The sequence below is a fragment of the Globicephala melas genome, chromosome 21 (genome assembly GCF_963455315.2).
Source record: "Globicephala melas chromosome 21, mGloMel1.2, whole genome shotgun sequence".
In the NCBI taxonomy this organism is placed as follows: Eukaryota; Metazoa; Chordata; class Mammalia; order Artiodactyla; family Delphinidae; genus Globicephala; species Globicephala melas.
The window spans coordinates 12904622-12932516 of NC_083334.1; the positions used below are offsets into that span (position 1 = coordinate 12904622).

The 27895-nt window shown below is 37.5% G+C and overlaps 2 protein-coding genes across 10 annotated transcripts in view; one reads left to right on the forward strand and one right to left on the reverse strand.

Moving 5' to 3' along the window:
* The window catches only part of PRIMPOL (primase and DNA directed polymerase), a 41160-nt gene extending 13428 nt beyond the window's left edge, over positions 1-27732 (forward strand). For 5 of the 8 annotated variants that reach the window (XM_060291353.2, XM_060291354.2, XM_060291352.1 and 2 more), the window contains 10 exons: positions 1767-1914; positions 6217-6504; positions 14761-14923; positions 16703-16785; positions 18173-18247; positions 18780-18869; positions 18945-19053; positions 23978-24060; positions 24140-24186; positions 26715-27732. In XM_060291353.2, the coding sequence (XP_060147336.1) occupies positions 1767-1914; positions 6217-6504; positions 14761-14923; positions 16703-16785; positions 18173-18247; positions 18780-18869; positions 18945-19053; positions 23978-24060; positions 24140-24186; positions 26715-26960 (1332 nt within the window). In that variant the 3' untranslated portion in view covers positions 26961-27732. The remainder of the gene's footprint in view (positions 1-1766; positions 1915-6216; positions 6505-14760; positions 14924-16702; positions 16786-18172; positions 18248-18779; positions 18870-18944; positions 19054-23977; positions 24061-24139; positions 24187-26714) is intronic. The other 3 variants (XM_060291355.1, XM_030830970.2, XM_030830994.2) reach the window with 3 other exon arrangements.
* Positions 24581-27895, reverse strand: part of CENPU (centromere protein U) — a 32978-nt gene continuing 29663 nt past the window's right edge. For both annotated transcript variants that reach the window (XM_060291359.1, XM_030831027.2), the window contains exon 13: positions 24581-27708. In XM_060291359.1, the coding sequence (XP_060147342.1) occupies positions 27595-27708 (114 nt within the window). In that variant the 3' untranslated portion in view covers positions 24581-27594. The remainder of the gene's footprint in view (positions 27709-27895) is intronic.

Here is a 27895-nt window from a genome sequence, read left to right on the forward strand (position 1 = left end):
TTGCAAAAATGTCTATTTAGGTCTTCTGCCCGCTTTTGGATTGGGTTGTTTGTTTTTTTGATATTGAGCTGCTTGTAAATTTTGGAGATTAATCCTTTGTCAGTTGCTTCATTTGCAAATATTTTCTCCCATTCTGAGGGTTGTTTTTTCATCTTGTTTATGGTTTCCTTTGCTGTGCAAAAGCTTTTAAGTTTCATTAGGTCCCATTTGTTTATTTTTGTTTTTATCTCCATTTCTCTAGGAGGTGGGTCAAAAGGGATCTTGCTGTGATTTATGTCATAGAGTATTCTGCCTATGTTTTCTTCTAAGAGTTCAATAGTGGCTGGCCTTACATTTAGGTCTTGAATCCATTTTGAGTTTATTTTTGTGTATGGTGTTAGGGAGTGTTCTAGTTTCATTCTTTTACATGTACCTGTGCAGTTTTCCCAGCACCACTTACTGAAGAGGCTGTCTTTTCTCCACTGTATATTCTTGCCTCCTTTATCAAAGATAAGGTGACCATATGTGTGTGGGTTTATCTCTGGGCTTTCTGTCCTGTTCCATTGATCTATATTTCTGTTTTTGTGCCAGTGCCATACCTGTGTGGTGTTTCTTAGTACCTTCGTTTTGCAAAAGAGAAGACTGAGGCTTCAGAAGTGACTTGTTCTGTGGCTGCACAGCTGATGCTTTTAAGCAGTTACGTGTGCCAGCATTGGGCCAACTCTTTACTCCCATTTTCTCTTTGCTCCCTACAACAACCTGAAATGTTAGGTTCTATTATTATCCCATTTTGCAGTTGAGGAATGTTAGGTTTGGACTTGACTAAAGCGACAGAGCTGGTAAGTGGCAAAGCCAGAACTCAAACCTTTCTGACTCCTAATCGTGTGCTCCTAACCCTGTGCTCGCTACCTTCCTATGATGCGTAACTGCTTTCATTAGTAGCATCACCTAGCCCTGGAGGCCACATTCTCGGACGTAGATTTGGGCTTAGTGTGCATGAGCAACTTTCTGAAAACTAAAACTAGAAACAATGGAATTGTGACTTTTTAACTCATAGATAATATTTAAAGAGATGCTTAGGACTTCCCTGGTGGCACAGTGGATAAAGACTCTGTTGCTCCCAATGCAGGGGGCCTGGATTCGATCCCTGGTCAGGGAACTAGATGCCACATGCATGCCGCAGCTAAGGAGCCCACCTGCCGCAACTAAGACCTGGTGCAACCAAACAACAAATAAATAAATACATAAATAAAATTTATAAAAAGAGGTGCTTAAAAAGAAATATTTTTATTTTTATTTTAGAGATTAATGTATAAGATAAATTGAATTCTGAGAGGCCTTTAACCCTGAGAGCCTATGCATTTTTTTTTTTTTTTTTTTTTTTTTTTTGGCGGTACACGGGCCTGTCAACGTTGTGGCCTCTCCCATTGCGGAGCACAGGCTCCGGACGTGCAGGCTCAGCGGCCATGGCTTACGGACCCAGCCGCTCCTTGGCATGTGGGATCTTCCCGGACCGGGGCACGAACCTGTGTCCCCTGCATCGGCAGGTGGACTCTCAACCACTGCGCCACCAGGGAAGCCCGAGCCTATGCATTTTTAACATAAACATGTATAATAATTTAAATATGTATATTTCAGTACATAAGTAATTCAGTAAAATTGTTATGTAATAATCTGATATCAAAATAAAAAACAGATTAGACTTGTACCAAGATATTTGAATTTTGCTCATGGAAAAATTTTGAAACAAAAAACACTAATTATTGATGTTTTACTTGTGTTTTCAGCATGTTTGTAGAGCACTTCAACAGTTTTACAGGGTTAGTTGTTCAGCTGAAGATGTTCTCAACTTGGATTCTAGCACCAATGAAAAATTTAGCCGCCATTTAATATTTCAACTCCATGATGTGGCATTTAAAGATAATATTCATGTTGGTAAGTGTACTGTTTTTTTTAAAAAGTCACAGTTATATTAAAAACGTAAGCTTCCCTTTGCTCTTAAAGTTTTTTATTTGTCAGGTTTTATGGTCATTAACCTGTCCTAAAAAAATGAATCATGATTTTTCATGTTTTCAGGATTGGCCTTTAGTTCTAGATCTATCTTCCTATTCTAGATACATTTTAGACACATTAATGTACTCAGGATATCCTTGGCATTAGTGCCTCTTGCTGTAGATACTGGGATGGCCATGTATGCCCTGGTCCTGGTTTCTGTTCCAACAGGAGTCCTTTCAGAAGTTTTCTGGGTAATGCAGGAGAGGCCTAATTCAAGTCTTATCTGTGATGCTGACTCAGATCTGGATTTCTGACCTTCGCTTTAGCCTTGCCTTAGCTTTTAGTACATGAGAACTGGGCTTGGGTTCCAGGCCACACTAACGAAGCCTTATTTATTGTTCCAGGCCAAATCTTAGGGTTGGAGAGAAGTGTAGATGTGTAAGCCTGAAAGTGTAACCAGAGGATTAATTCCAGGACTGGACATTTAGAGATATAGGCCCAGGTATAAAATGAAGTCAGTCCAAAGGGGAACAGATAGGCAGAAAGGGAACACTGAAAACCAAGGTCTGAATAAAAGCAAAAATCCTGAGTGTGTATCAGAGCAGGGGTAGGGCAAGCAGATGATTGACTGAAGTTCAGGTAACAGGTAATCCATTTCAGAACAAGTGTCTGACAGTTTCCAGAGTACCAAAGGCAAAAGGCATGAACATAGTCACTAAAAGACTGGCATAAAAGTCAACGTCTAATTGCTAGATTAGGGTAACACTAGGTCACAGTGGCCTAGTGTGCTGTATACCTAGGACTCCTTATTATCTCCCCATTTTCTGTTAGCTTAGTTGGACATTTCTTCTCTGTCTCTTTCTTTCATCCCTAGTAATTGTTGAATCTGTCCTTGTCCCTTTGTTCACTCCATCTGTAACCTTAATGATCATCCACCGTCATGGCTTCAGTTCCCATCTGTGTGTTGATGACTCAAGTCTTTATGTGCAGCCAAGACAGTTCTCCCATTAAACATCCCCATACAGACACTTGAAACTCAGTGTGTCCTAGACCAGTCTCCTCATCTTTTCTCCCAAACTTGCTCCTTCTCCTGTGAGGTGTATATCTGAGTGGTACGACCATTCACCCAGTTACCCAAGTGGAAATGCTGTGTCTTGCTTACTTCTTTAGTCAGCTAGCTAGAGTGATCTGATCATACTACTGTGTGCCTCAAACCCTTCCAGGATTATTCCTTGCCTTCAGGGAAAAGTCCAGGTGTCTTAGTTTGCATGATGAGGCCCGTTGTGCACTGGCCTCATCTCTCACCACTTGGCACTTCTAACTGTCCTTCACTTAGCTCCCACGGGGGCCACATTTTCTCTAGTCCTTAGGCCTCTGCACTTTTTGACGCTGCTGTCTGACCAGTTCACCTGGTCTGTTAAGACTCAGTGTAGGTATTGTCATCTGAGAAGCCTTTTCTGTCACATCCCAAAACCCTAAGACTTAGGTTCATGTTCCCTCTGGGCTGCAGAGCGTGCCCAGTGCCTATCATGCCAAAGGGTTCACCACTTCCTGGGGTAATTTCTTGTTTTGTCTTCTCTATTCTACTTAATGTTTCTTTAGGGCATGGATTGTTTCTTATTCACTATTGTATTTCCAGAGCTTATCAGACAGTAATGTCTTTATCAGTAATAATAATATAACAGTAGCAGCAGCAGCAGCAGCTACCGTAAATACAAGAAGTCATTTAATATTTGCTGAATGAATGACTGAATGTTAGGTGGCTCTGCTGTCTGGTGCGGGGGTAGAGTCCTAAGCAGGTATTTCTTTGATTCCTATTTACTCCTTGTGGTCTGCTCTGGCTCCTAGCCACGAGGCTAAGCACGGAGATTTGCTGCTAGGCAGAAGAGGAGAGTGGAAATTTGACCGGTAATGGGCAGTGTCTCCTACTGACGTTGAAGCTGGGCTTTAAATCAGATTCCATCAGGCAAAGATAAGAAAGGCTTTACTGTCAGAACAGGGTAAGCAAAAGTATAGAGGTAAGAGTTCGTGACTAATTTGGGGAGCAGCTAGTGTGGCTGGAGTGGGAGACATGGTCAGACCTGGTAAACGGGATGCCATCTGCGGCTTCGGTCCTCCAGAATTACGAACTGTCAGAACCAGAGATGCAGAGGTTATGAAATAGTCCAGATTCACCACTTTGGTTCCCCTCCCTCAATGTATCTCTTGGTGACATTTCCACTTCCTTTTGTCAACCTTTCAGAAAGAGGAATTAGGAACTGTAAGATCATAGAATGTTAGCAAGATGTACAAATTTGATCTCCTTGAAATACTTTCCTACCAGCCTGCCATAGAACCTGAAATTTCTGTGATCGATACGTTCTTTTGAGTTATTCCCAGCCAATAAAATTGTCCCTGTATTAATGATGAGGTGAGGGTGATACTATTGGGAAGGGCAGCAGAAAGCAGAGTAATTTGCTGGAGCCGGTGTTAGTATTAAGGTGGTTACACCGTCCATTGTCCTAGCCTGGCCTCCTAAGCACAGTCTTGGCAACTGGTTCTGCAGCCACGCCTTCTTGGTGTCAAGTAGGTGTAATTTTACATTTCCAGGAAAATTTACTTTATCAATTTATGTTTGGACTGCTTTATTGTCCTTTGATATATCATGATTTCTTTTTACTCAGTGTTTACCTTATTTCCCTCATTCCAGAGATAATCATGTCTGTATATGATTGCAAGGATCAAATTCTTTTGCTTTCATTTTGATTTTTAGTTTTAGAAGATAGTGGATTTGTTTCTTTGAGGAGGGAAGTGATTAAGTCTAATTTGGAGAAAGAATTTTGAACTTAGAGCATGTGTATCTTATGATTTAAGGGTTCAAGCTGTCTGGTAAATAAAGTGACAAGCCCAGACTATACCAATTTTAAAGACTAAAGTTAAGTTTTTCTTACGGTAGTGCATTTCTCCAGTATTGTTATGCGTGAAGCAACTTAACCAGATGGTTATTTGATTTTATGATACAAATTATGAGAGTTGAAAGAAGCTCTGGATTGTCATACCATCTTTTCTATGTAAAGATTGCGCCACTCATATTTAGAGCTCTTAGAATAAATGTTGAAATACAATAGATGTATTTACTTGCTTTAGTTCTGGACTTTAGTTATTGGGCCACAACTTGCTCATGACCAGTTATCGGGAGAGGCAGGAGGAGCAAGAACCTTAAACTGATGGCTGTGAATGTCCAGGTTCTTGGGGTGCGTCATGCGAGTGAAGGAGAGAAGATATAAGTCCTGAGAAATTTGCTGATGTCCTGACATGGGGAGAGTGTGGCAGCACTGTCTACTTGTGTAAACCTTACATTCTTTTTTTTTTTTTTTAACATTAAACACACTGAAGCTTTAATAGAAGACGTTATTCAGTAATAAAGAAAATATTCAGGTGGTATCCAATTCAAAATCCTTTTAAATCCTAATCAAAGTTTTTTTTTTTTTTAACATCTTTATTGGGGTATAATTGCTTTACAATGGTGTGTTAGTTTCTGCTTTATAACAAAGTGAATCAGTTATACATATACATATGTTCCCATATCTCTTCCCTCTTGCGTCTCCCTCCCTCCCACCCTCCCTATCCCACCCCTCCAGTCGGAACCTTGCATTCTTTAATCATTGATTGTGATTGTAAATTCTACTCAATTTGTATTCATTAAAATGGTGCTTTTTTGGTGACAGAGCATTTGGCCCAGGCCCATACTACCAACATTGACAAATTGTCTCACATTAACCTTCCCTTCTAAGATGATTTGTTTACAAGTTACACCAAACTCCCCTGTCAAAGGGAATTTAAAAAGTAAATGATTACACAAGAGGAAGGAAGTATAGGAGAGGTGCGTTACAGTTTATAATAACAACTCAGTTGGTTTTTTGTGTTTGTTTTTTTTTGCGTTACGCGGGCCTCTCACTGTTGTGGCCTCTCCCGTTGCGGAGCACAGGCTCCGGACGCGCAGGCTCAGGGGCCATGGCTCCCGGGCCCAGCCGCTCCGCGGCATGTGGGATCTTCCTGGACCGGGGCACGAACCTGTGTCCCCTGCATCGGCAGGTGGACTCTCAACCACTGCACCACCAGGGAAGACCAACAACTCAGTTTTAAAACCAGAAATTGAAAGTAGAAGCCTTACTGTGTAAAATTGTCCTGTGTAGATTTGTGCCTAGATCTTGTTATAGTTTGCAGAAAAGAATTAGATTAACCTTTTTATTTTTCCTTTAGGTAATTTTGTGAGAAAAATGTTAGAGCCTGCTTTTCACTTAATTGCTAGTGAAGATGATGATATGACTCCAGAGACAATGGGCCATGAATTTTCCCATTTTTCTGAAACACCAGTTAAACAAGGAATTTCCTTTAGCAAAAAGTCCACAGATAAGGATATGGGAGAGAGCTGGACAACGAATTCAAAGAAACTGGAGAGGCTGGGGTCAGCTAAGCAAAGCAGTCCTGATCTTTCATTTTTAATTGTGAAGAATAACGTTGGAGAAAAGCATCTTTTTGTAGATCTAGGTAAGTAGAATTGACAGCTGTCTGTTGGACTTGTGTACTTCTGTGAGAGACCAGTCAGTGTCCACCTGTCACTTTGCTTAGGATTCTTACTACCACCACTGCTCCGCAATGACTGGGGTCACTAGCAGAATGTGATCAGTGAGCTCAGGTGCAGGAAATCTAGTAGGTTTCTGTTAGGAGATCTTAAAGGGGTGCTGTGGGACCTAAGCAGCAGGCTGGCCTGAGCTCCAGAAGAGAATGGTTGTGGCTGGCTCCTGCTCTGAAATGTTCACAGGATTCATGATAGGGGACAGTTGGATAGCAGTCTCCAGTGCTGCTGACAGGTTGAATTAGATGAAATAAATTGTAAAAATAGGTACAATGTAAAAATGGAACTATTAGGTGGCAAAGTAAGCCTGGCGTTTTCTGCACTGAAGAGCTTTGCAGGGTTATTTCATCAACTTGCTCCTATGATAAAACTGGTGGCTTCTTCAGCTGTGCTCTCTTCTGCCCTGCTTGCTTCTGGTCTCTGAATCTGAGGATGTATGAAGCACTGGCACAGGACCTCAGCCTGTTTAGGTAACACACAGGCCAATCAGGACCCCTAATTCAGCTGAGCTCCAATTTGGTGAACTAAACCTCATTTTTATGTTGAGTTCTAGCTTGTGATTTGAAAAACCATAAGAGCAGCATTTTTGCCATTGATGGTTAGAGCAACTCAGAGAGCTTCAGTGTCTACAAGTTGAAGAAAAGGAGGTTTAAGCTATAAGCAAGATTACCAGGCCAATCAGGCTGAGAATAGGAAGTGTTCCTGCTGTATTGCATATCTTTCTAGCACCCCTGACAACCAAGTATAAGAATTTGGAAATAAAACAGGCATTCCTTGTTTTATGACACTTCACAGATATTGTGTTTTTTACAAATTAAAGGTTTGTGACAGCCCTGAGTCAACCACTGATATCGCAATTTTTCCAACAGCACTTACTCACTTTGTGTCTCTGTTTCACATTTGGTAATTCTTGCAATATTTTATACTTTTTCATTATTATTTGTTTTGATGATCTATGATTAGTGATCTTTGATGTTACTACGATGACTCGCTGAAGCCTCAGATGGTGGTTAGCACTTTTTTAGTTACAAAGTATTTCTTAAGGTATGTATATTTTTAAAGACTGCTATTATACCCTTAATAGACTATAATATAAACATAACTTTTATAAGCACTGGGAAGCGAAAAAATTCGTGTGACTTTATTCTGATATTTGCTTTTATTGTGGCGTTCTGGAACTTAACCCACAGTAGGTCTGAAGTATGCCTGTAGCTTTCAGTGTGCAGGTCTTTCACCTCTTTGGTTAAATTTATTCCTAGATACTTTATTCTTTTTGATGCAATTGTAAGTGGGATTGTTTGCTTATTTTCTCTTTTGATAGTTTGTTATTAGTGTATAGAAACACCACAGATTTCTGTATATTGATTTTGTATCCTGCAGCTTTACTGACTTCATTTATTCAAACATTTTTTTGGTAGAGTCTTTAGGGTTTTCTACATATAGATGATCCCTGACTTAATGATGGTTTGACCTACCACTTTTTTTTCCCCACTTAAAATTTTTTGACTTTACAGTGGTGTAAAAGTAATGTATTCAGTGGAAACCGTACTTCGAATTTTCAGTTTTGATGTCTTCCTGGTCTAGTGATATGTGGTATAATACCCTCTTGTGATGCTGGGCAGTGACAGTTAGCTGCAGCTCACGGTCAGCCATGCAGTCAGGTGATAAGATCAGTCACAATCATTTTGTATCCAGACAACCATTCTGTTCTTTTTACTTTCAATATACTATTCAATAAATTACATGAGGTATTCAGTGCTCTATTACAGAATAGGCTTTGTGTTAGATGATTTTGCCCAACTGTAGGCTAATGTAAGTGTTCTGAGCACATTTAATGTAGGCTAGGCTAAGCTATGATATTCAGTAGGTTAGGTGTATTAAATGCATTTTCAACTTATTTGTTGGGATGTAACCAGTTGTTAGTTGAGGCAGACCTGTATAATATCCAGTATACAATATATCTGCAAACAATGATGGTTTTACCTCTTCCTTTACAATTTGGATGCCTTTTTTCTTTCTTTTCTTGCCCAAGTGCTGTGGCTAGGACTTCCAATACTACATTGAATAAAAATGGCGAGAGTGTGCGTCCTTGTCTTGTTCCTGATCTTAGAGGAAAAGCTTTCAGTTTTTCACTGCTGAGTAATTCCAATTGTGGACTTGTCATATGTGGCCTTTATGTTGAGGTATGTTTCCTCTGTATCCGCTTTATTGAAAGTTTTTATCATAAGCGGATGTCGAATTTTGTCAAATGCTTTTTCTGCATCTGTTGAGATGATCATATGATTTTTATCCTTCATTTGTTAATGTGTTGTTACATCACATTGATTGATTTGTGGATGTTGGACTGTCCTTGCATCCCTGGAATAAATCCCACTTGATCATGGTGTATGATCCTTTTAATGTAGTGTTCAAGTTGGTTTGCTAATATGTTGTTGAGGATTTTTTGATCTATGTTCATCAGTGATATTGGCCTGTAGTTTTTTCTTATGGTATCCTTGTCTAGTTTTGTTTTTGGGGAATTTTGCTCTTGTAAAGTAAGTTTGGACATGTTCCCTCTTCTGTTTTTTGTAAGAGTTTGAGAAGGATTGGTATTCTTTGAATCTTTGATAGAATTCACATTTGAAGCCGTCTGATCCTAGACTTTGCTTTGTTGGGAGGTTTTTGTTTACTGATTCAGTGTCCTTACTAGTACTTGGTCCATTCAGATTTTCGATTTCTTCATGATTCAGTCTTGGCAGGTTGTATGCTTAGGAATTTATTCATTTACTCTAGGTTGTCCTATTTGTTGGCATATAATTATTCATGGTAGTCTCTTATGATCCTTTGTGTCAGTTGTAACGTCTCCTCTTTCATTTCTGATTTTATTTATATTAGTCCTCTCGTTTTCTTGGTGAATCTACCTAAGGTTTATCCATTTTGTTTATCTTTTCAAAGAACCAGCTCTTGGTTTCATCTTTTTGGTTTTTTTTTTTTAGTCTCTATTTGTTTCTGCTCTGATCTTTTATTTCTTTCTGTCTACTAACTTTGGGCTTCATTTGGTTTTATTTTTCTAGTTCCTTGATGTATAATTTTAGATTGTTTATTTGAGATTTTTCTTGTTTCTTGAGGTAGGCCTATATCACTGTTAACTTCCCTCTTAGAACTGCTTTTGTTGCATCCTGTACATTTTGGTATGTTGTGTTTCCATTTTCTTTTATCTCAAGGTATTTTTTTATTTCTCCTTTAATTTTTGTTGACCCATTGTTTACTCATTAGCATGTTATTTAATCTCCACATACAAGTGAATTTTCCAGTTTTCTTCTTGTAATTAATTTTTAGTTTCACACCACTGTGGTCAGAAAAGATGCTTGATGTGATTTCAGTCTTCTTAAATTTGTTAAGACTTGCTGTGGCCTAACATATGATCTGTCCTGGAGACGGTTCCATGTGCATTTCAGAAGAATGTATATTCTGTTGCTTTTGAATGGAATGTTCTGTAAAGTCCATCTGATCTAATGTGTCCTTTAAGGCTAATATTTCCTTACTGATTTTCTTTCTGGATGCTCTATCCATTGAAGTAAGTGGAGTATTAAATTTTTCTACTATTATTGTATTGCTGTCTATTTCTCCCTTTAGGTTTGTTAATATTTGCTTTATATATTTAGATGCTCCTATGTTGGGTGTATATAAGTATTTACAAATGTCCTTTTCTTGTATTGATCCCTTAATCAGTTATCATTATGTAATGCTCTTCTTTGTCTCTTATTACAGTCTTTGTTTTAAGTCTGTTTTGTCTGATACAAGTATAGCTATTCCAGCTTTCTTTTTGCTTCTCTTTGTTTGGAATATCTTTTTTTACCCCTTCACTTTCAGCCTGTGTGTATCCTTATGTCTGAAGTGCATCTCTTGTAGGCAGCATATAGATAGGTCTTGTTTTGCTTTTTTGTTTGTTTTTGTTTTTTAAAGGGAAGCCAACGTTGGGCGAAGATGTGGAATCTTTTTTTTTTAATTTATTTTTATTTTTGGTTGTGTTGGGTCTTCGTTTCTGTGCGAGGGCTTTCTCTAGTTGCGGCAGGCGGGGGCCACTCTTCATCACGGTGCACGGGCCTCTCACTATCACGGCCTCTCGTTGCGGAGCACAGGCTCCAGACGCACAGGCTCAGTAGTTATGGCTCATGGGCTTGGTTGCTCCGCGGCATGTGGGATCTTCCCAGACCAGGGCTCGAACCCGTGTTGCCTGCATTGGCAGGCAGATTCTCAACCACTGTGCCACCAGGGAAGCCCGGTCTTGTTTTTTTATTCATTTAGCCACTCTGTATCTTTTGATTGGAGAATTTAGTCCATTTACACTTAATTATTGATAGGTATGTACTTATTGCCATATTGTTAATAGTTTTCTGCTGTTTTGTAGTTCCTCTGTTCCCTTCTACTTTTCTTGCTCTCTCCCTTTGTGGTTTGATGACTTTTCTAGTGGTATACTTAGTTTCCTTTTGTCATTTTTTGTATTATCTACTATAGGTTTTTACTTTTTGGTTACCATGAGGCTTGCATATAACTTATAACAGTCTATTTTAAGTTGATAACAATCATTTAATTTTTTTGGCTGCATTGGGTCTTCGTTGCTGCGCGCGGGCTTCCTCTAGTTGCGGTGAGTGGGGGCTACTCTTTGTTGTGGTGCATGGGCTTCTCATTGCGGTGGCTTCTCTTGTTGTGGAGCATGGGCTCTAGGCGTGTGGGCTTCAGTAGCTGTGGCATGTGGGCTCAGTAGTTGTGGCTGATAGGCTCTAGAGTGCAGGCTCAGTAGTTGTGACGCATGGGCTTAGTTGCTCTGTGGCATGTGGGATCTTCCCAGACCAGGGCTTGAACCCATGTCCCTGCATTGGCAGGGGGATTCTTAACCACTGTGCCACCAGGGAAGTCCCTAGTTTTATAAGTCTTAATCCACTACCTTTACTATATATTTACCTTTACCAGTGAGATTTATACTTTCTTTCTTAAAAAAAAAAAAGACTTATTTATTTATTTATTTTTGGCGTGTCAGGTCTTAGTTATGGCATGCAGGATCTTTGTTGAGGCATGTGGGATCTTTGATTGTGGTGTGCGGGCTTCTCTTTAGTTGTGGTGTGTGGGTTTTCTCTCTCTAGTTGTGGCGTGCAGGCTCCAGGGCACGTGGGCTCTGTAGTTCTGGCGCTCGGGTTCCAGAGCGTGTAGGCTCTATAGTTTGCAGTACGCAGGCTCTCTGTTTGAGGTGCGTGAGCTCAGAAGTTGTGGCGCACGTGGGCTTAGTTGCCCTGCGGCACGTGGGTCTTAGTTCCCTGACCAGAGAACCTGCATCCCTGGCATTGGAAGGTGAATTCTTTACCACTGGACTACCAGGGAAGTCCCCATATGTTTTCTTGTTACTAATTAACACCCCTTTTATTTTTTCAGTTTAAGGAAGTCCCTTTAATATTTTTACAAGGCTGGTTTAGTGGTGTGGTGGTGAACTCCTTTAGCCTTTATTTATCTGGGAAACTTTCTCTCTCCTTCAATTATAAATGATAACTTCAGGTAGAGTATTCTTGGTTGGAAATTTTTTTTTTATGTCAGCCAGATTGAATATATCATACCACTCCCTTCTGGAGTAATAGTCTTATGGGGGTTCCCTTGTATGTAACAAGTTTTTTCTCTTGCTACTTTAAGATTCTCTCCCTTTAACTTTTGGCATTTTAATTATAATGTGTCTTGGTATGGGTCTCTTTGGATTGATCTTATTTGGAACTCTCTGGGCTTCCTGTATCTGTATGTCCGTTTCCTTCCCCAGGTTAGGGGTGTTTTCAGCCATTATTTCTTCAAATAAGTCTTCTGTTCCTTTCTGTCTCTGTCTCTTTTTTTTCCTCTAGGACTCCTTTAATGTGAATGTTAGTCTGCTTGATGTTGTCCCATAAATCCCTTAAGCAGTCTTCACTTTTTTTTCCATTCTTTTCTTTTTTTGCTGCTCTGATTGGATGAGTTCCTCTGCCCTGTGTTCGAGTTCACTGATCCTCTTTTTTCCTTCATCTAGTCTGCCATAGAACCCCTCTAGTGTATTTTTCAGTTCACTTACGGTATTCTTCAGTTCTTTGATTTATGTTTGGTACTTTCTTATATTTTCTCTTTGTTGAAGTTCTCATCGTGTTCCTCCATTCTTTCCTGAGTTCAGCAAGCATCTTTATGACCATTATTTTGAACTCTTTATCAGGTGAGTTACTTTTCTCTGTTTCATTAAGATTTTTTCCCCTGAGGTTTTATCTTGTTCTTTCATTTGGAATATATTCCTCTGTTTCTTCATTTTGCTTGACTCTCTGTGTTGGTTTCTACCCATTAGATGCAACAGCCACTTCTCCCAGTCTTGAAGGGTTGGCCTTGTGTAGAAGATGAACTTTATTATTCAGTCGTGTCTTAGCTCATGTTGTCACAAACCTCTGTGCTTGTCCAAGCAGCCTATTTTATATATATATATATATATATATATATATATATATATATATATATATATATATATATACACATATACACACACTTTTTTTTTTTTTTGTGGTATGCGGACCTCTCACTGTTGTGGCCTCTCCCATTGTGAAGCACAGGCTCCAGACGCACAGGCCCAGTGGCCATGGCTCATGGGCCTAGCCGCTCCACGGCATGTGGGATCTTCCTGGACTGGGGCATGAACCCATGTCCCCTGCATCGGCAGGTGGACTGTCAACCACTGCGCCACCAGGGAAGCCCCCTATTATATTTTTAATAGCTCCTAGTAACTGAGTGTGTGCCAAGAGCAGTCAGTGCCCCAAAGGGGAGGATCTCAGTCAGCACCTAGATTCAAGCTGATTGGAAGCCAGACCTTCAGGCAGCAGCTTTTAAAAAATGCAAATATATACACTCCTGTGGGACCACAAGCCTAAGCCCTGCTAGTCACCAGAGCCAGGCAGTCTGGCTGGGCAGGAGTCACAAAATTTGGGGCTCCAGATGAGTGTATAAGCTCCTTTCTGAGAGATACTGGTGAGCTGTAGTGAGGTGGAGGGAGAGTGCCAAGATGGTGTCCACTGGCCTCCATTCCCTAAGAGCCCTTAAGCTCCAGGACAAGCAAATAGGCCTCTTTGTTAGAAAGACTGGGGGTGTGTTTAAGTCTGCTGTCTATGCAGTACTCTGGGACTGGTAGTCTACCAAGAGCTGTCTCTCTGATTGTTACAGCTCCATGGGACCCAGGATCACAAGCTTCCCTAACCTCTAGAGCCAGGAGATCAAGAGTGTCTGGATGGTAGCCACAGAAAGTGTGTCACCAGCTGTGAAAACCAGGGCAGCAGATGTGTGTAGAAGCTCCCCTCTGGGAGCTACTGGCACTCTGGATCATGGCAGAGGGAGAGCACAAAGATGGTACCCACTGCTGGAGCAAGGCAGAGGGGTGGTATGAAGACGGCACCTGCTGATAAAGTAAAAAAGAAAGATGGCTCCCTCCAGGTTTAGCAAGGCAGAAGGAGAGCAGGAAGGAGGTACCCAGCAGCCTCTATCCTTAGAGAATATCCCAACAGGACTTGCCCCTCAGACCAGTGCTTTAAAATTAGTAAATGAGTCTCTTTCACATAACGAATGGGCGCTTTTCAATGGGCTGCTTCTGCACTTGACCCTGGGGCAGGTGAGTCTGCACGTGAGCCCTTTAAGAGCCGTTTTCAGTTTTCATGGCCCTGTGGGTCTCGTGGGTGTGAGCCAAGTTGGTCTTCAAATCCAGGTGTTTGGAGGGCTCATCTCTCAGGTGCTGGTCTTAAAAGTTGGGGTGCCTGATGTGGGGTATGAACCCTGTACGCCTTGGGGAGAAGTTCCGGGTTTGCGTTCCCTTCTGACTGTGTGCTGCCGTGCCTGGGGTGGGGTTTATGGTGAGAGTGCCTCTCAGCCTTTCCTATCTGCTTCCGTGTGAGTTCTCTGTCGTTTGTCTGATGTGAAGGGGCCATTCCGGTTTTCAGATTTTTTTCTACAGGAAATTGTTCCATGTATAGCTGTAGATTCAGTGTGTCCCTGGGAGAAGGTGAGTTCAGGATCTTCCTACGTCACTATCTTGAACCACAACCAGGTGTTTTTTCTAATAATACTATACAGAATTAACTTAATATTTGCTGACTATAAAAACAAATCACTGAAAACATGCATTCATATTGTTTTATTAATTTTTGATATAGGAGTTTATACAAGAAATAGAAACTTTCGACTGTATAAATCATCAAAAATAGGAAAGTATGTGCCTTTGGAGGTTGCTGAAGATAACAAATTTTATCCTGTACAATCGGAGAATATTTCCAAAGAAAATCAATATTTCCTCTCTGCTTTGGTCAGCAATGTCAGGTATATAGGACCAGAATTAAATCATTGTGTGTTCATGAATATTTATTAAGCAGTGAATGGCACTGTATATTACTAAAATGTGAATTGTATAAATTTTTTATATCTTGAGTAAAAGAAAGTCATTTCTTAAAATTCTACGTTAACTGTTCTTTTTTGTCCAGTAAATAATAATAGTAAAAGTTATTTTTTAACCATTTTTCTCTTTATATCCTTTTATGATTATATTTGATATATTTTCCAGTTTTTAAAAGTGATTCTATAAAAATGAAAAATGACTTGTATTGCATTTGGAAATGTAATTACTGTTAACATTTAATTTTCTTTTTATATATGCACATACAGAAATATAATTTACATAGCTCCTTCATTTAAAACATATTTCTTGAGATCATTATTTATATTGTTTTGTCACCTGTTTTATCCACTCAACATTATGTCATGAATATTTGTCAAGTTAATAATTACCAACAGTAAATTGTAAATAAAATTGTTGATGTGTATATAATTTTCCATTATACTGATATACTCTATTGTCAGTTCTGTTACTGAACATTTAAATTCTCATGTTTTGGTCATTTTTAAAAAGTGTGAAAGACATCTTTCAACAGAAATATATGCCTTTATTCCCCTTCACTCTGGGCTGGCAATTTTTGTTAGTGTAGGACATGTGGTTAAAGATCAGGCTGAATTGCCTCGCTGAATTAACTTGTTCTGATTCTTCTCCTTTTTGCCTTTCCTACATATAAGTTTAAAGAGAAATTCCATAGAGATAAATTTTAATAAAAATACTTAAAATACACTGCCATAAGGCAAGTTGTGTCCAAATGTTGATTTGATAGCAGTTACTCAGGAGGGTGGGAAGATACATTGTTTTTCTCTATATATTTATGGACTATTTGAGTTTTCATAACAAATCTTAGAAGTAACATCAAAGTCTTAGTTTCCTTACCTTTAAAATGGAAATAATATTAACATCTATTTCATGGAGTTGTGAGGATTAAATAAGAGCTGTATGTATGTGCTTACAACAGTGCCTGGCACATGGTCTCTGCTCAATAAATGTTAATTATTCGTCATATCTGAGATTCTAGAGGTAGCATGGTCCTAAAAATTACATGATTCTTGCTCCCCACTGTTGCTGGCACCAGAATAAGGTCACATTCTGTCATGTATGGGAAAAGCAACACAGTTGGTCTCTAATAACAGCCTGAAGTACAGGTAATCTCCTGATTACCAAATCTCATTTCTTTTGTAGTTTCAATGTTAATTTTACAGAAGTGGAGAGTTCTTCTGAGTAGAGTTATCTTAATTGTCATTTGTGTATCCAACTAAATATCAGGTATTTTTCTTCCTGAAATAAAGGCTAAATTCTTTATGGTTATGAATGTATTTTCACTTTCAGTTAATTTTAATCTATTTTCCCTTTGATTTCATCCCTCTCTTTTTCTTACTATTATCCAGACTTTGTTAACATAAATTTCAAAGGCTCTGTATGTTTGGGGAATAGTTCATTCTGCAGCTTCAGCAGTCCTAGTGTCTTCTGATTTACTCTGTAGTAGAGGAAAGCATCAGTTTCAAATGATCACCAAACTACTCTTTTTTTGTATGGGTTGGATTGGTGCTTTTGTAGGCAAATGTGGCATAAATATCCTAGAACAGTTATCTGTTGAACAAAGGATTTTATTATGAAATTATTTGAAATTGTGTCCTTTCGGTAGTCACGTCTCTTTAATTCTAATATATATTGTTACTTTTTGTTGTACCTATTTTCTTCTTCAGATTCTCAGATACTTTACGAATTCTGACATGTGACATGTCTCAAAATGAACGAGTTGAGAATTTTAACCATACCAGTACTTCAGGTAATTTTAAGAAAACAATTTCCTATGAAAATTTAAGGATGCAAAATTTATTTTGCTTATAAATCTTAAATCTTAAGTATTCATATGTACTGATCCTTCAGAACAACTGGGTTTCTATCCAAAATGGAAAAAGTATAAAAATTGATGTATTGTAAGCTTCTTTACTAATTTTCATTTTATGGTATTTTGGGGGAAAATATGAAAATGTAGATTGTTTATATAAAAAACATATTAAAATGAAAAAACAAAGTTCTCTTCACCCCTCTGTCCACAATCAAAGATGGGTAACCACTGTTAATAACTGCCTGTTTAACCCAGTAGAGCTTTTCCTATATTTCCTGTATATGGAGAGCTTCTGCATTCTTTTTTTTTTTTTTCTGCGGTATGCGGGCCTCTCACTGTTGTGGCCTCTCCCATTGCGGAGCACAGGCCCCCGACGCGCAGGCTCAGCGGCCATGGCTCACGGGCCCAGCCGCTCCGTGGCATGTGGGATCTTCCCGGACCAGGGCACGAACCCGTGTCCCCTGCATCGGCAGGCGGACTCTCAACCACTGCGCCACCAGGGAAGCCCTGCATTCTTTTAATGGCCATATAATTTTTCACAAAATCTATGTGTTCTTCATTCCTATACTGAAGAAAATATAGATCTTTTTCTAAGATATATATAAACTCTCCAGTAAATATTTTTATACACATATTTTGGGCTATCATTTATAGTAGTGGAACTGAAAATTTAAATGTACAACAAAATGGTTACATACTGTAAAACTGGTTACATACTGTAAAATACTCTGTAGCCATTTGATTTAAATTTATAAAGCCTATATAATACGAAAAATGCCCATTTATGACGTTAAGACTCAAAATTATATGTGAGGTATGATCACAGGTTTATTTTAAAAATATGGATAACATCTTCTTATGTTTATTTTCCTCTGGTTGTTTAACAGTTACTTCTAGACATTCCTCTCATTTCTGCTGTAATATATTTTCCAAAATTTCTTAAATTATGTGTACTATTTTTGTAACTGAAATCGGGCTTTATTTTAAGAAGAGTATTCTGTCTTTAAATTTAAGTAAGATTTTAAATAAATTATTTTTAATTATTCCATTAGAGTCTTAGAAAATATAATGAATGTCAGTGCTCTACAGCTAAAGAGCACTGGAGAACACACCTGTGGTAAGCTGAGTTTATTACTGGTCACCATGGTGGAGAATGCACACCATAGGAAACTGAGGGCATCTCAGTAAAAGGGTGTTAGAAAGGACTTACAGGATTCAGGCTTGAGTTAGATGCTTTTGAAGTCTCCAAGGAAGTGTGTTTGTTTTGAATTGGGTGCTGTCAGTGACAATTTTATGATTAAATATCTTGATAAATCTTATCTAGAAGGAAGGCCGACTACAGAGAGACTAAAGCTACAATTGGCAAAGAAGGAGCAGCTACTTACATTAGACAAGATAGGTGGGCACTTGGTCATTTTTGTGGTTTGGAAAATGTTCATATTTTGTCTGTGTTCATACGTGAGTACAGAGTGGTGTTCATTTATGTCTTGAATCATCATGGCCACAGAGTGACCTTATCTGATGTTGAAGTTCTGTGAAATAGTTTATGATTAATAGAACACCAGGGCTGAGCTGTGAGTCCCCAGCCAGCTTGTAGCAACACCAAGGCCTCAATGATAATACTAGGACAGCTCCTGGATGCAAGGGACTGCTTTTCTCTTTATCAGAATGAAGCAAGCAACTGAAGTGATACTAAATGCTTTTTATGCAAATTAGCTAAAATTTGATTTAATTGAGAGGTCTGAATTTTACCTGCTTCCTTGTAAGAATCCATGACTGACTAAAAGACAAACTGCAGAGAAGGCCAAAAAAACCCAAAACGAACTGGCAGGGGCAGGTTGCAAAACCCCTGGTTGTACTAAACAACTTAAAATGTAACTCCTCATGTTTTAGCCGTTATGATTTATAATTAATTTTTCTTTTTGTTGCAGTAGAAACCATTGAAGGTTTTCAGTGTTCACCTTACCCTGAAATTGATCAATTTGTTCTCTTGTTGGTGAATAAAAATGGCATTAAAGGAGGTAAACAGTCTTATTCTTAATTAACTGTTATATGATACAATAATAATATCTTTAGAAACATTATTTGTGGTTCAGGAATTCAGCGCTGGAACTACTTTTTCCCAGAAGAATTATTGGTTTATGATATTTGTAAATACCGCTGGTGTGAAAACATTGGAAGAGCCCACAAGAGTAGTAATATCATGTAAGTAATATTGTTTGAGTTCTGTGTGTTTAACCAGTATTATATCTTAAACGTTTATAATTTTTAAAGATGAGAATATAAAAGTGATTTTGTTATAATAGATTTAGTTGTAATTCAATTTATATTTTATTTGGTTTGTGTTTATTTTTTTTTAGGAGTTTATTAATTTACTTTTGGCTGTGTTGGGTCTTCGTTTCTGTGCGAGGGCTTTCTCTAGTTGTGGCAAGCGGGGGCCACTCTTCATCGCGGTGCGTGGGCCTCTCACTATCATGGCCTCTCTTGCTGCGGAGCACAGGCTCCAGACGCGCAGGCTTAGTAGTTGTGGCTCATGGGCCTAGTTGCTCTGCGGCATGTGGGATCCTCCCAGACCATGGCTCGAACCCGTGTCCCCTGCATTAGCAGGCAGATTCCCAACCACTGCGCCACCAGGGAAGCCCTGGTCTCTGTTTTTTAATATTTGAGTTTCTTATTACCTTGCCTCTAGCACATATCTTTATTTGTACTTTATTTGGTAAAATAATCCCTTAAATAGTAAAATTTTGAGGAAACTAAAGTAGAATTAAGTGGGGCTAGAAAGAAATGAGAGGTAGTAGCCATTGGCCCTTGACACCTATGGAGTCAAATCAAAAGTGAGCAAATTTGGACCAGAAGGAAACTACTCCATCAGTGTTTAAGAATTGGAGTTAAGGTTATGTTAACATGTTCAAGACAAAGAATGGTATAGAAGGGAACCAGTATTTATTGGGTGCTTGCTGTATATGCCACGCCCTGTTTTTAGAGTTTTCTTTTAAATGCCCCTGGCAAAAGGAGAGGAAGTAAAGGAAGAAGTAAAACCATAAGAATTTTAAATCATATAAGGAAATATTTAGAATAGGGATAAAATAGAAACCCAGTAGTTATCATTTATGATGTGAGAAATTTTGCTATGTTTTAATACATAATGTCAAAGCTCAGACTTTGATATATCAAGCTTTTATAGCACATGGGCCAGATATGAGAAAATGATCATGAAGCTTTTGTTAGAAAGCCGGAAAACATCTTCGATATTATTATTCAGTGCTATATTATATATGTAGATTAATTCAGTAAAGAAAAAAAAACTTTAAAAACTATATGCTCAGTGCAGAAAGCTGTAACAGAAAAACACAAAAGACAAGACCACCCATAGTCCCAGAACCAGTAATATCTATGGTTAAGATTTTGGTGTATCTTTTTAGTCTTTTTTCTATGCATGAAAGTTTTCCAGAAAATCATTATGATACAATGATCGTCTTTTAACTTCTTGAGATACTTAGGTTGCTGTATGTTTCTTTCTGAAGAATTACCAGGTTGTATTATGTATCCACAGTATATTCTTTCTCTTAACTGTGAGATACATCATATATGTAAAAGTGTGTATATAATGTATTGATATATGTACATTTTAAGAACTAATACTAAAATGATAACTTGCCATATCTGTCACTCACCATAAGAAACAAAATTTATCCAAACCTCAGAAGTACCTTGTGGGCCCAGCCCCAGTTTGTTTAGAGATTATAGCTATTATCCTGGATTTTGTGTTAATCTTTCCCTTGCTTCTCTTTATGGTTTTTCCATATATATTTGTATCTCCAAACTGTATTATTTCATTTTACATTTTTTTGAATCTTAGGTAAATTGCATCCTTTGACTTGCTTTTTTGGTCAACATTGTATTTGTGAGGTTCATCCATACTATACTGCAGCATGTAGCTGTTGCTTACTCTTGTTTTCATCATTGTATATGATGTCATTATACAAATATAAATATACCAGGTCATCTATTGTCCTACTATTTGGCTTGCTGCTATAAACAGTGAAGCTACAAATAGTCTTGTATATATCACTTAGTGCACATATGCAAGTTTTTCAAAATATTTCTAAAACTAGAACTGCTGAGTCATAGATATGCACATAATTTTATTAGATAATATTAAATTTATTATTATTAAATTATTAATTTTATTAGATAATAAATTATTTTTCCACATGGTCACACTACTTTACACTCCCACCAGCAGTGTTTTCAGATTTTGTACTGATCCATATTCTTACCAAAACCTTACTATTGTTAGATTTAAAAAATTTGTTTTGCTAATCTGGTGAGTTTAAAATGATACTGTAGTTTTCATCTGAATTTCCCTGATTACTAACAAATTTGAGGATTGGATTGTCAAACCTCACTCATACGAATCAGAGATCTTACCCAATGATAAGCTTTACTAGTAGCTTTAAAGATATAAGGAAGCAAAGGCACAGGTGAAGCAGAGTGAGGCCTGGGACATCTGGCACGGTGACCCAGCTCCTTCCTGCACTGGATGCTTTTCTCTAACTCAGGTTGAAAGCTGAGGCAGAAGTGAGCAGTCACTGTACACAGCAGGCAGCTTTGAAGTTATGAAACATCTGTGTTTTATATTCATAGTTACATAGCATGTGTGACATGTCCAGGGAGCCATGCCTTATAAATCCAGACTCTAGGTTTGTTTACCATATGCAGAAACATCCTGTGAAGAACATTCTACGTAGATAAGGACTCTCAACTTAGCAAATTGCCATTGGTCCCCAGACTTTCTCAGTTATGTTGCCCTTAGTATTGTAATAATTTTTTCACATTGCTCCAAGGACAAAAGAAATACCTAACAGTTTATTAATCAGTTTCAAGCAACTTAGTATTTGTCCTAATAATTTAGTAGCTCTTTGAAAAAAAATGTTTATCAATTGAAAGAAAATATTTGTATTTCATTTTTTTAAATTGAGGTATAATTGACATTAGCTTCAGGTGTACAACATGATTGCAAAATGATCTCCACAATAAGTCTAGTTAAATAGTTAACATCCATCACCATGGATAGATGCAGTTACAATTTTGTTTTTTTTGTGATGAGAACTTAAGATTTACTCTTAACAATTTCCAAATATATAATACAGTAGTATTAACTATAGTCACCATGTGTACATTATATCCCAATGACTGACTGATTTATACCTGGAAGTTGGACCTTTTGAACCTCCTTAAATGTAATTATTAATGGGATGTGTGTCCTTTTGAGCACTGCATAAACTCTTAAACCTTGGAATTAGGCTGGACACTGCCACCCGCACTGTCACGTCTCATTCCACATTTATGGTACTTATCATCACAGCCACCACCAAAAAACCCAGCTCTACAAAGATAGGACATCACTGAAAGGAATGAAGAAAGGTGATATATTGAAGCTATGAATTACAAGCAAGTAGTTTGCGGGGTGCTTGACAGATGTGGTATCACCGTTTCCCTAGAAAGATAAATATCCTACGTCACTCTGGGGCACTTTGGTGTACAGTTTGGGAACTGTAGCATTAGTCTGTTTATTAGGAAGTCTATTGGAATGTTTATGGGGCCATTAGACTGGGTTGCCAGCATTTTTCTCTCCTTGGTAAATGTCCCAATACCACACAGACTGTTAACAATTGTTTCCTTACTAGTTAAATTAAAAAAAAAATTTTTAGTGGTTATAGGATTGTTCACGTTTTCTTTAAGTTTGCTTGCTTTGGTTTATTCTTATCTAGTACTTTGTCTCTTCTACCAAAATTTTCAGCATTACTGGAAAAAGTTCACAATAGTACATTTTTAGTATATTTTGCATTTGTAGTTATATCTCAGTTTCTAATAATATTTATGTCTTTACCTCTTTTTGTTTAATCTTGAAAGAATTTTATTCTTTAGTCTTCACATTTTGTCCTTGTTGATTTTTCTAAATTTTTGCTCTTTATTACTTCCTGACTTTTAATTTATTAAGGTTTATTCTGTTACTTCTGTAAGTTGTGTTTAGCCATTTTTTTTGTAAATAAGCTTTTAGGATTCTAAATTTCTTTCTAAAGATCACTTTGGCTCTGTTTCACATATTTTATTTTTTATTTATTTTGGGGGGGGTGCCCACCACGCGTCTTGTGGGATCGTAGTTCCCTGACCAGGGATTGAATCTGGGCCCTCGGCAGTGACAGCATGGAATCCTAACCACTGGACTGCCAGGGAATTCCCCTCACATATTTTAATATGTAATTTCAGTTCCATTCAGTTTTAAGCATATTCTTATTTCCATCATGGTTTTTCCTTGAGTCATTTGGTTATTAAGAAAAATGTTTTAGGGCTTCCCTTGTGGCGCAGTGGTTGAGAGTCTGCCTGCCGATGCAGGGGACACGGGTTCGTGACCCGGTCCGGGAGGATCCCACATGCTGCGGAGCGGCTAGGCCCATGAGCCATGGCCGCTGAGCCTGCGCGTCCGGAGCCTGTGCTCCGCAACGGGAGAGGCCACAACAGTGAGAGGCCCGCATACTGCAAAAAAAAAAAAAAAACAAAAAAAACCTTTAAATTTCTGAGTTTTAGTTAGCTATCTTTTTGTTGCTTATTTCTAAATAATTTGCTTTGTGGTCAGAGAATGTGTTGTGTGAATGAATACTTTTAAACTTGATGATTCATGTTGTACCTAGCATAGTCAATTTTTATAATTGTTTTAAATTCTCAAATTTTTGATATCCTGAGTTTTGGGGAGTTGTTTGGTATCAATTATCAAAAGAATAGTTTTTAAAAATCTTTATTTATGGTTGAAGATTTGTTTACCCTTGAAATTGTCAGTTTTGCTCACATATTTAGAGATTCTCTTATTTGGTGGATAGAAGTTGGGAATTGTATATTCCTCGGAGGAACTTTTGTCAGTATGTAATTTTTGCCCTGAAGTTCATTTTGTGTGATACTTTTGGCAACCATGGTTTGCCAAGTTAATGTCTATTTTCATCCTTTTACTTTTTAACTTTTCTCCATCTCTAAGTCTTAGGCATATCTCTTGTAAATGGCATGTAGCTGAATTTTGTTTTCTATCAAGTCTAGATAGTAAATAATTTTTTCTTCTTTTTTTAATGTAAAGGATTTTGGTTGACCTGAAAAATGAAGTTTGGTATCAAAAATGTCATGACCCTATATGTAAAGCAGAAAACTTCAAATCTGACTGTGAGTTACTAATTTTTACATTTACCACAAAGTAAAAATTAGATATTTATATAATAGTTCTACTGTTTTTCTGATTCAGGTTTCCCATTACCTGCTGAAGTGCGTCTCCTGTTTCTTCTCAAAGAGGTAAGTGCAGTTTTTAGTTTCCTTCTCATTACTAACTAGTTCTTGGTATAATGGCAAATGAGCTAATGGTGTCCAGGTGTGTCCAGATACTGTTTAAACACCCTGTTCTGTACCTTGTTTTCACTTAGGAATATGTTGTAGTGATTGTCTCATCTCAGCACGAATCTCATAATATGAACCTCATTTTTTCCCACTGCTACATAAGAAATTAATGGAGCTAGCTAGCTATTTAACCAGTTTCAGACATTTAATAAATTTATCATTTTTTGCTTTACAAAGTATAACAAAATATATTGTTTCTTTAAACTATAAGAATTTCTAGAAGTAGAACTGTGTCAAAGGGTATAGATTGCCAAACCAATATTTTTCTTTTTAAAACTTTTATTTACCCAAGTAATTCACATTCATTGTACACAAACATTAGAAAATACATAAAGCACAAAAGGAAAAAAGCATCCTCACTTATAATTTGACCATGCAGATAACTGATGTAAATGTTGTGGTCTGTATCTTCCAGAATTTGTTACCTGTGTACCCTCCTCATGTTTTTTAGTCATAGTATACGTACTATATTATAGGCTTTTTTTCCTACTTAAACTATCACAGATATTTTCCATACATATCACCAGTTGCTCTCCAAAAACGACAGGAAATTAGATTTCAGTTTATGGGAGTACCTATTACCCTACACTTGCCAACATTGCTTGTTTTTGCCTTTTGATCTTTACCAACCTGGTAGGCATAAAGTGGTATTTCAGGTGTTTTAATTTACACTTATTAATGCAGATTAACTTTCATCAGATTTACTATGTGTTTCTATTATGGATTGCCTGTAACTGCCCTCTACTTTTATATGGGGTCTTATTAATATTTTACAAGAACTTTTCATTAAGTATTCTTTTGTCATGTTATTTTCTAGACTTTTTTAGTGTTTTTTTCCCCACATCAATCAGCCTTTTTGTTTATAGTGTTACGGTTAGAATGAAAGTTACCTGCTACAAGCTGAATTAGTGCTTGAGTTTACAGTCTAGATAATTGACTGGTACCTATTAAATTTGATTTTAAAAAGTCTCCTGAAAAAATTCATACTGAAATGGTAGAAATCTCATTCTTGATCTGTAGGAGCTGGATATAAAATAGCTGATAGCCAGATTCTCTGGTGAACTAAAGAGATAACCAAAAAAAGATTTTTAAAATTGTGCCTCTAAGAAGAATATTTTATCCTTGTTCATTTTGAGTGTTATTTTGATGCATGTTTGTGGTTTCTGATTTTTTTTCCTGCCTATCCAGTAATACCTCAGAAATGCCAAGTTGAAAGTATTTTTGGTGTACAGTATTACCACTGCTTGGATTTAATTTATCTTTTTATTTAAAATAAGAAACCTATCATTTAGTTTTAACAGTTAATATTTTGTCATTTCTGCTTGTCATTTCTTGCTTCATCTGGTTTTAAAAGAAGTTCCAACCTACAAAAATGTTGCAGCAGAACAAGGAACTCTCCTGTATGCCCTTCCTCTAGACCTGTTAAACATTTGGCCACACTTGTTTTCTCCCTCTACTGTACACATTACACATCATCATTTTTGATGAATTTTGTCTAGGCATTTCAGGCTGCGATAACAGAGTACCTTAGACTGAGTGACTTAAAAACAACAAATTTCTCAGTCAGTCCCAGATCAAGGTGCTGGCGGACTCAAGTCAGCTTCCTGGGTCATTGAGAGCTGTCTTCTCACTGTGTCCTTCCCTGGTAGAAGGGATCACAGAGCATTCTGTGGTCTTTTATACGGGGGCACTAATCCCATTCATGAGGGTTCTGCCCTCATGATCTAATTACCTGCCAAAGATCTCACCTTCTAATACCATCACATTGAGGATTAGGATTTCAACCTCATGAGGATGGGGGTACATAAACATTCAGTTCATAACAAATCTCTTCAGAATAAGTTGCAGACATCAAAATCCTTCTTATTCTCCAGCTACATACTTAAGAGATAAAGAACATTCTTATATACTTATAGTGAAATTATTAAATTCTGGAAATTTCATGTTGATACAGTATTATTTAATATACAAATCCACACTCGTACTTTGACAGTTGTCTCAAAACTGTTCTTCATAACTTTTTTCAATCCATGTTAATTTTTAAAATACTTTAAAGAGAAAAATATGTTAAGATAGCAGATACATTTTAAAAACCAGTTTGCCTTCAGATAGACTATCCACTTTTTAAAAAAATCAGTCTTACCTTTGCTGTAGCCCCATCTGTGTACACTGAAAAGAATGTACCACAGGAACTGCAGGCATTTCTAAATTTGGAGTTTCAAGAGTGTGCCACAAAGGCAGCAACAGTGAGCCCATCCCCATGGTGACTGTATTGGAGACAATATCATCCAGTGTTTTCAATTTAATATCTGTTGAACTGAATACTTTAATTCAGTAGAGATCGACTGTATGGTGAAATCATACATTCTGTCTGAATAAGCAGTATTTTCTTCCTACTCTACTCTCCCTCCCCTTTGGAACTAAAGGAAGAGGAGTTTACAACAGATGAAACAAGGGACAGTGAAACCAAGAATCCTCATGAACCGTCATCTAGTGCATCGTCAAAAGGTACATTTTCTGATGCTGACTGGGATAATGGCATTGATGATGCTTATATTTTGGAGGCTACAGAAGATGCTGAATTGGCAGAAGCTGCAGAGAACAGTCTTCTCGGTTATAATGGAATTGATGAAATTCCTGATGAACTAATTATAGAAGTATTACAAGAGTAGCTAATTATGGACACTTACATAACTAGGCTGTAATCTGCTTGAAAACATTTAATAACAAACTAGTAACTTATAAAGCCTGTTGTATCAGCTAAGTTTTATTACTTTGCTTCCAAATCTTATTTATTGAAGTAAACCAGTTTTATTGAAAATTAGCTCCAGTGTGCTTAAATTCAGTATAAGTCTCCTTATTTGATTAACCAAAGTTATTAGTCTTTGTTCATATCAGCTTAATTTTGCATGTTTATTTTTACAGTAAAACTTTTGTATGTCTAGGGCTGACTAGGTGTCAACATTTTAAAACATTTTGAAACTCATCACTTGACATTAACAGAAAAATTAACTATGGCCTCTAAAACTAAAACTACTATATCTAGCCATTTAATTTTAATGACAAAGTAATATTAAATTCTGGTGACAAGACCATACAACCAACCTGAACAATTAGACAAGTTTACTTTTTTAAAATGTACCTGGGAATGTTGCTATAACATGACAAAAGAAATATTCAATTCAAATTAATAAAGTTTGGGTTTTTTTCCCCCATTTCCTTTATGGAAAAATACATACAGTTTCAGAAGGTAACAGGCAGTAGCATGAGACAATCTTTATATGTGCACACTTTAGTAGACTGGTCTCATTTCTGGTCAAGGAGCTTCTCTAATTGATAGTTGATATTTTGCAGATGGTTTTCAGCTCCCAAAAGGGGTCTTGCTTTGAATAGCAGAGCTGGAAGGCTGGATGAATTATACTGTTGAGGGAAAAATATTCAGAATAACAAATATCAAAAACTTTTAGAAACCTATCCATTTTACATAGCTCAATGTTATGACCAAATGCCAATTTTTTTTTTTTTTTTTTTTTTTTGCGGTACGCGGGCCTCTCACTGCTGCGGCCTCTTCCGTTGCGGAGCACAGGCTCCGGACGCGCAGGCTCAG